This window comes from Sminthopsis crassicaudata, chromosome 2 (genome assembly GCF_048593235.1).
Source record: "Sminthopsis crassicaudata isolate SCR6 chromosome 2, ASM4859323v1, whole genome shotgun sequence".
Classification (NCBI taxonomy): domain Eukaryota; kingdom Metazoa; phylum Chordata; class Mammalia; order Dasyuromorphia; family Dasyuridae; genus Sminthopsis; species Sminthopsis crassicaudata.
Genome location: NC_133618.1, coordinates 238,998,150 through 239,006,527, shown reverse-complemented (window position 1 = coordinate 239,006,527; position 8,378 = coordinate 238,998,150). Strand labels below are relative to the sequence as shown.

The window sequence follows — 8,378 nt, the reverse complement described above, 5'->3', positions numbered from 1 at the left end:
TTTTTAATTTGAAAAAAAAAATGTTAAAGATCCCCAAAACTCTCGGGACAATAGATGGCAAACATCTGGTACCATACTTTTTCTTTAAGACTGTTTTCTGAACCCAGTTCTGACACATCCCATGAGCTGATCCTTGATAACTCAGCCTGTACTTATTCCTAGTGTGTGAATTTTCCCCCAAAAGACATGAAGGGTTTCTAGGTAAACCAACATATACATGGCAGGCAAGTCAAGGAACAAGGGGTTTATTAACATGCCACAAGTCTGCTTTGTCTTTGTCACATAAAAACACAAGAGTATAGAACATTTGAAGTCCATGATTAATACTTGAGTTTCCTTGTTTTGTTGAATAATCGATGTTTTGTGTTTGTGTTTGCAGCCAGTGCAGAGACAAGTGTTAACCAGGGTAATATGGCCATTTCTTTCCATGAAACAATGGAGATAAGCACTGTTTCTGAGGCCAACGGAAAGAATCTTGGGAAGGGGGCCAAAGCCCCAACACCAGCTGCTAAATCTCGTTTTTTCTTGACACTCTCGCGGCCTGTACCAGGACGTACTGGAGACCAAGGCATAGATTCATCAGTTGGATCAGTGAGCCTGGATGTCAGCTCTGAAAACCCCCCAGCGAACAAAGCATCAAGTGAGAACATGAAACTTCCGGCAACAGCTGCACTGGAAGAAGATTCAGATAAAACCCAAAATCAGGTCCCAGCTGAAGCATCCCTTAGTGCTACTGAGCCACCAACATCGCCTCTACCTGAGGCAGAGGGTGCAGCCCCTGCCAAACCCAAGGAACTCAGCTTTTTTGACAAATTCTTCAAACTGGACAAGAAAAAAGAAAATATACCAGTTCCCATTGGAATCCAAGAGGGAACTGAGAATACAGAGAACCTACAACACCTGGACAGAGAGACTCCTGGATTATCAAGCCAGTCGAACAATGTCCCAGAGGAGAAGGCAAGTGTTTAAACAGAAATATCCATTTCATTCTTAATGAAATCTCATAAGAGCATTAATGGGGTAAGACAGCTTCACATATGTTAAACAACAGACAGCAGGGGCCTTGACAAAGGTATCAAGTCATTGACCCTATAAAACAAATAGGACATTGTAGTATAGTGTCTCCCTGATGTTTTAGCTGACAGGGAACATCTGTTTGAAGAGCACTAACAGCTGTTTCATCTGTTTTGTGTAAAAAAAAAAAAAAAAAAAAAAAAAAAAAAAGGGAGGTGACTGCCACAAAGATGAGTTCATCCTATTTACCAAAGTTTAAGGTGGGAGATGTATATGTGCTCAATATACCAAGGTGCAAAAGAATCAAAATTAACAATTATTCTTGGTCTTAGAAAGGCCATAATTTGCTTCTTGTTAAAATCCTGTTGTTTTACCAACAATAGGTATTGTGTGGGTAAGTTGAGGGATATTTTTCCTTTCTGTAAATCCTCATTTGAACCATGTAATAAGAGTAGATCAAGGTGTGCTATGAACAGCATCTTGATTACTATGTCTTGATAAAAGTTTGTCTTTTCAGAGACAGCTATCCCATCATTTCTGCTCCTCATCAAACTAAGACAAACTCTTTTTAATGTTTAAGTAAATCAGTATTTGTCTATTTATTTAGAGTTTTTTTATTCAGGTCTGAACCAGTATAGTAGAAAAGGAAATGGGAGTTTGCATTCTCTCTTTCTCTCTCTCTTCCTCCCCCTACTCTCTTCTTCCTTCCCTCCATTCTTCTCCCTCCCCCTCTGTGTCACTAAGCTACTATTAATAGATTTTATATCATTTTTTCTAACTACAAAAAATGAGATTAAGTCCCTCTGGTAGAGTTGGACTGAGGGGAGGAAATGCTATGTGGTTGGTGAATTTTTCTGTATATTTGATTAGGAAAAGTGTATTTTTAGAAATTTTGCAATGATCAGTTCAAAATGTACCAGCTAGACAGTTTTTTCTATTTGAGCAATTCACACATTGAGTTTTGAATATTCAAACCAGAGGTGGAGTAGAATATGGGGGAAGTGTTAGTAGATGAGGACTCAAAACTTTCAGTGGTGAAGGTGCTTATAGACTTGAACTTATAGTGAATGAAGGAAATGTTATGCCTCAACTTACCTGAGTTTATTTTGAGGATTTGTGTCCCTCAGCAATATAGTAAATTTGTAAGAATCTCTACCACTTACGGGAGGCAATAAAGCTGAATAGAAAAAACATTAGTTCTGGAGTCAGATAACCTGGATTTGATTCTTGGCTTTAGAACTAGTTAGCTTAGTGTCCATAGACAAAGAACTTCTCTTCCCTGAATCTTAATTTCCTCACCTACAAAATGAGAGTATTATATTAGATGATCTCCATTATACCTTCCTGCTTTTAAAGTCGGATGTTCCTATTGTTGTCTGTTACATGAGGGGAGTGGAGAAAGGGAAGAAGGTGTTAATGAAGAAGTCAGCTATTATATGAAATAACATTTATGAGCATGAATTCTCATGTTCAGAATTCTAAAGCCAGGATCACTTGGGGAAATAATCAGATGCCAGGAAATCAAAAGATATTGTGAACCTATTAAACTGAGTTGAGAAAATTAAACTGTTATTCACTGAAACAAAATCATAAGACTGAAAGGTAGCTTGAAAAAGCACTTAATTCAATCTCCTAAACTCCAGACAGGTCCACCCCTACAAATGTCATACAAATGAATACCTGTGTTACCTCCAAAGATATCCAGAGAGGGAAATTTCACAACTTACTATTTTGTTCACTATTCTACAACATTCTCAAAAATACTTTTAAAAGGTGGGAAAAAAAAAAAGAAAAAATATCACTTTATGACCAAAGGGCAGCAGTTTAGGTGAACCAAGGTTTCAATCCCCTTGATGCTAAGAAGTGGATATCATATATTTGGTATTTTATCCAACCCAACTCTTGCAAGAGAAATTTGGGGTAAACATTCCACCTTAAGTGTATTTTTAAAAAAGAATTTGAATCTGAAGTTGAGAAGATATATTAGATACACTATGGAAAGAAGCATGGTACAGTAGACAGGTTACTGGATTTAGTCAAAAGATCCAGGTTTGAAGCTTAGCTCTGACATTTACTACCTGTTATGACTGTGGTGAGGTTAATCTCTCTGACCTCAGTTACCTTAACTACAAAATGATTGATTTCTCCAAAAGTCTTTTCCAAATTTAAGTCTATGATGCTATGACAGATATATAACTATTGCCAAGCTAGGAAGTAAAGCTATATAATGACCATTTAAGAGAACTAAAACTTGTAATCTGTCTTCCAGTCTGGAAAATGGGCCGGCGTTTTCAATATTCATATGTGATACCTGCATATTCATGTGTTTTTAGTTGTTTGAAGTTGACACAATTCAAAATCATGACTGGATAATAGTTATCATTAAAGCTGAATTGTGCAATATCTACTATTTTGTCACATATGTATGTTCTATGCAATGCACAGAGAAGACATGGAATAGTCATTTCATTCATTTAGGCAAAATGACACTGGAAACAGTGCTAGATTTGGAGTCAGAATCTGGGTTCAAATGTTCAAATTTCATTAGTTGTCTTCCTAAGGACAAGTCATTTTAACATTCATTTTCTTCATCTGTAAAATGAGTTTAATACTTATATTTCCTTTATTACACAGTTGTTTTAAGGCACAAATGAGAATAATAAATAAAATATTTTGCAAATAAAGCATTACATAAATGTCCATGGGCATAATAAATATTTACTCATGTCCATTATGTTGCATTGCCCTATCTTATCCCTCTCACCAAGAGAGCAGTTCTTCTAAATTACCAGAAATTGAAACACACAGAAACACACACAGAAATGGTCTTGGCTTAGAATCAAATGAATTTTGACTTTTGAGTTCTAGCTCTGCTACCTATTAGCTGTGTGACCATGAAGAAGTCATTTACACTTTCCCAGCCTGTCTTTTTGCCTGTAAAATGGGGACAATGCTACTTTTACTACTTATTCCATGGGATTAGCTTCCTGTACTTGTCTTGGTTTGTTCTTTTTGCTTAAAATTTTACAAAGACTTTTTGGTGAGATAGGATGTTTTCTTCATATAAACAACCACCACCTCATAAGCAAAGTTACAAATGCTACCTAGTTTAAAATCTAACTTCATGAAAACAGTTCAATGAGCACAAAGTTTTATGTAAATTTCAATAGATGTGTTTGTAAATCATTTCAAGGAGACTTCTGATTACATGGAATAGTTGTCTGATCCATGGCTTGCCAGTTCTTTATAAATTAGCTATTCTTTGTGTGATATTGTAAGACCAAGTCCTCAAATAGCAACAACAAAAACCTCCTCATGCATCTGCTTCCAAGGTTGGAGCCCAATATTCTACATGGATGATAGTCAATGAATTGACCCAATATCCTTAGGGTAAATTAGAACTCGGGCACAGGACTGTCAAATGTCCTTGCAGTTCAGCATAACACCCTTCTTGAATTGGAATATCAATTCCAGCTAACAGATAGGACTGTGAATCAGAAGATAGATGCCCCCATTTCATTCTAGGAGTAACACACAAACCTTCTGTGTTTCATGAATGACAATCTCATTTTTGTGCACTATAAAACTACATTCAGAGCATAGCATAATTAAAACAAGGCAAGAATTCATGCACTAATGAAGCATTTACTACATGGCCAAAGAACAGATAAATTATATGCCTGGAATGTTTCACTGAGCAGTGATTCATGCAAACAAAAGTGTTGGCAGGAATGGGTTCTTTTGATTTTTTTTCCCCCCTAACAAGTGAACCAGTACTATATGATAAGCATTTAAAATATTTATCCCCCAAACCTGAGCTCATCAAAGAAATATAATTAGCTTTTGTAAGCATAAAACTTTGATTTCTAATATGAATATGTTTCTTTTTTTCACTGTAATTTTTTTTAATTTGAAATTTTACCAAGCACATTTGGGTTAAAATTGGGTGTTAGAATTTTTCTCTTAGAATTCAAACCAGAAGTGAGATGTATGGACTGAAATATTGCAAAAGGTACAGATGTATGTAATCTAATAAGTGAGTTCATAGGAAGAGTTTAACGGACTTGAAGGAGAACTTCTTTAGGGAAATTTCCTATCACTTCCTTCCAGTTTCCTGATTTGCAGACCCAAAGGTATGGGTAAGTTCTATTTCTTCCTTTTCTAGTCAGCTATGAGAGAGGACTAAAACAAGGAGCAAGTATGTTGGATAAATTAGGCCTGACTTCATAGCTTGCATAGTAAGGGTATCTTCTTGCAATCAATTCATAAATATTAGTTAGGGATCTAAGGGATCAGCAGATTTATCATCCTGATTTTATAGATAAGGAAACTGAGACCTCTTGGCCATGGTCATGCAGTAAATAAGTAGGGCCTATCTTTTCTGACATCAAATCCAGCACCCGTTCTCTTGCATGATGCTCATCTGCAGATATTTTAATCCATTCAAGTAAACTCCAACCAGTTATTAAAACAACTTGGAGCAGCTAGATGGCATAATGGATAGAGCACTGGCCCTGGAGTCAAGAGAATCTGAGTTCAAATCTGGCCTCAGACATTTAATATTTACCAGCTGCTTGACTCTGGACAAATCCTGTAACCCCAATTATCTCAGCAAAAACAAACTAACAAAAACAAAAACCTTTACCCACATCCCATGATAACAAAGATGATTGGCATTGTGAAATATCTTTCTCACGTAACTTCCATTTTTTTATTCTCATGTGGCTTTCAAATGCTTAAACATAATATAAGTGTTTGATATGTGATACCTACTAAGAGCTGTGTGTATGAGGCACTAATACATCTTTACTAGTGGATCCATTTGATGCTATCTAGATCTTATTTTGGCCTCCAGTCCAGTAATGTTGCTTAGATTCATTATGTTCACATCATTTCTTTGACATGGAATACTGGTGAAAAGCAATTAGCATACTTGCTATTGCAATTTAGCTACAAAATCTAGTAGTCTATATTTTAAATACATTTTCAAGAAAAACAGCAAGATCCTAACTTTAAATAATCCCTTCAGAGAATATTCAAACCAGAAGTGAGATGTATGGACTGAAATATTGCAATGAGTTATGCAGCTATATAGGGCAACCAAATGACACTATGGGTAGAGCTTTGAGCCTAAAGTTAGGAAGATACATTTTCCTAAGTTCAAATCCAGCCTCAGATACTTACTAGCTGTGTGACCTTGGGCAAGTCCTTTTACCCTCTGCTACAGTTTCCTCATCTGTAAAGTAAAGAGAAAATATTCTAGGATCTACTCCAAAAAAACTCCAAATGAGATCACAAAAACTCAGACACGACTGAAACAACTAAATAACAATGTACATTCAAAAGACACAGGTTTAATTCTAAGTTCTACCAATTATATACCTATGTGATCATAGTTAAGTCATTTCAATTCTCTTGGCCTCAGGTTCTTCTTCTTTGTACTTAGCACAGTGCTTGACACACAGCATATGGTTAACAAATATTTATTGATTATTGATTCATCTGTAAAACAGACTGAAGGATATTAAAATACCTCTTCTATCTCATCATCTCATGATTCTCTGAAATCCAATGACATCACATTAATTAAAACATTTTTAAGAGAAAAGGAAAAATCAAAATTTCAGAATCTTTTTAATGTGTATCTTTTTCTTCAGAACTCTGGGTGTTATTCTAAAGGAGTATCTGACACAATGGAAAGAACATTATATTAGGATTCACAAAGCCTGAGTTCTAGTCCCAGTTCTATCAGTGATGATCTCTGTAGTCTAAGGCAAGTGACACAACAAAACGTCTCATTTCCCTCATAGTTGAAGTGAGAAATTAGTCCAAATGTATCTAAGCTCCCTTTCCAACAAGAGTATTGTATGCTCTAATATCCCTCTCAACTCAGTTCTGACATTCTATGTTCTCTGACTTCCCTTTCTGTTCTCATTTTCTAGGTCATGCATTAAGGCTTCTATATATTTCCAATACATACTGAGAAAGTCACTTAACCTGTCTGAGACAAGTTTCCTTATCTGTAAAATAAAACTAGATGATCTCCCAAGATCTCCTACCAGCTCTAAATCCTATGGCCTTGTTTCATGAAGATTAAAATAGCCATTATCCTTGAGGGCTATATTATTTTCTTGTCTGTTGCTTATTGTCTTCTACTAACTTCACTTGTTGCTAGATCAATTGGCATTTCCTCCCATAATTAAAGTATTGACTGCTTTATTTCTCATTCCTCCCATAGCTTTAGTGGGAGTACTTTTGGGAAAGACTTATTTAAGCTGACATTGAATGTGCATGTTTTTAAATTCCAAACCCCCATAGTAATGAAAGAGCAATCAGTAAATTCATATATTATGACCCATTCTCTTTCTTTTCTAAAGAAGGATAGTATGAAGATATTTAAAAACATTGTTTGTACACCAAGATTTCTGGGAAGTTTCAGGGAATAGTGGATAGAGTGTCAGGCCCGAAATCAAGAAGATTCATCTTCCTGAGTTCAAATCTGATATCAGACATTTACTAGCAATGTGACCCTGGATAAGTTATTAACCCTATTTGCCTCAGTTTCCTCATCTATAAAAATAACTGGAGAAGTAGATGGCAAACTACTTTAATATCAATGCCAAGAAAAAACCCAAATGAAATCTTGAGGAGTTGGATATAACTGAAATGATCAAACAACAAGTGGGTTTGTGGTTTTTCAGTCTGAGCTTGGCAAGATCAAAATTACTTAAATATTTTGCCTTAGAAAATTAAAAGCTTACTTTGTGAATCTTAACTTCTTATGGTTAGAATTCTATACTAAGCCGGAACATAATTTTGTATTTCATATGATTACAAAAAAAACTGGATAAAATGTATAAAAGTAAAGATACTGTATATTACTATTGCCTAGAAGAGTTTAATTGATATAAGAGCCACCAAAATGAAGGAGCTAAAGAATCTGGAAAATACTATGGTCAGCAAGTAATCTCTTTCCATCAATAATAAACTTAGAACTACTAGGACCAACAGAGATCATCACAGCTAACATCCTTGTATTATTAATAAGAAAACTGAGGTCCATATGTTAATTACATAACTAGTAAGAAGGTCATCTAGAATTCCAATGACTATCCTCTGATTCCAAAGCCACTGAACCTTCCTATAGACCAAATAATTGAATAGAAATAGAAAAACTAGCAACCAAGATGTTGTTTACAAAATATTGTAGAGGAGAATAATAGTAAAAGAAAGAAAGGAGGGAAGAAAGGAGGAAGGAAAGGAAAGGAATGGAAGGGAGAGGAAGGAAGGAAGGAAGGAAGGAAGGAAGGAAGGAAGGAAGGAAGGAAGGAAGGAAGGAAGGAAGGAAGGAAGGAAGGAAGGAA

At 35.5% G+C, this 8,378-nt stretch overlaps 1 protein-coding gene across 12 annotated transcripts in view; it reads left to right on the top strand.

The window, feature by feature from the left end:
• The first annotated feature begins 383 nt into the window (after nucleotides 1–383).
• Nucleotides 384–8,378, top strand: part of BCAS1 (brain enriched myelin associated protein 1) — a 92,392-nt gene continuing 84,397 nt past the window's right edge. For 9 of the 12 annotated variants that reach the window (XM_074288642.1, XM_074288636.1, XM_074288634.1 and 6 more), the window contains exon 1: nucleotides 384–957. In XM_074288642.1, coding sequence (XP_074144743.1) covers nucleotides 412–957 — 546 coding nt within the window. In that variant the 5' untranslated portion in view covers nucleotides 384–411. Of the gene's footprint in view, nucleotides 962–8,378 lie in introns of all 12 variants that reach the window. The other 3 variants (XM_074288637.1, XM_074288635.1, XM_074288640.1) reach the window with 1 other exon arrangement.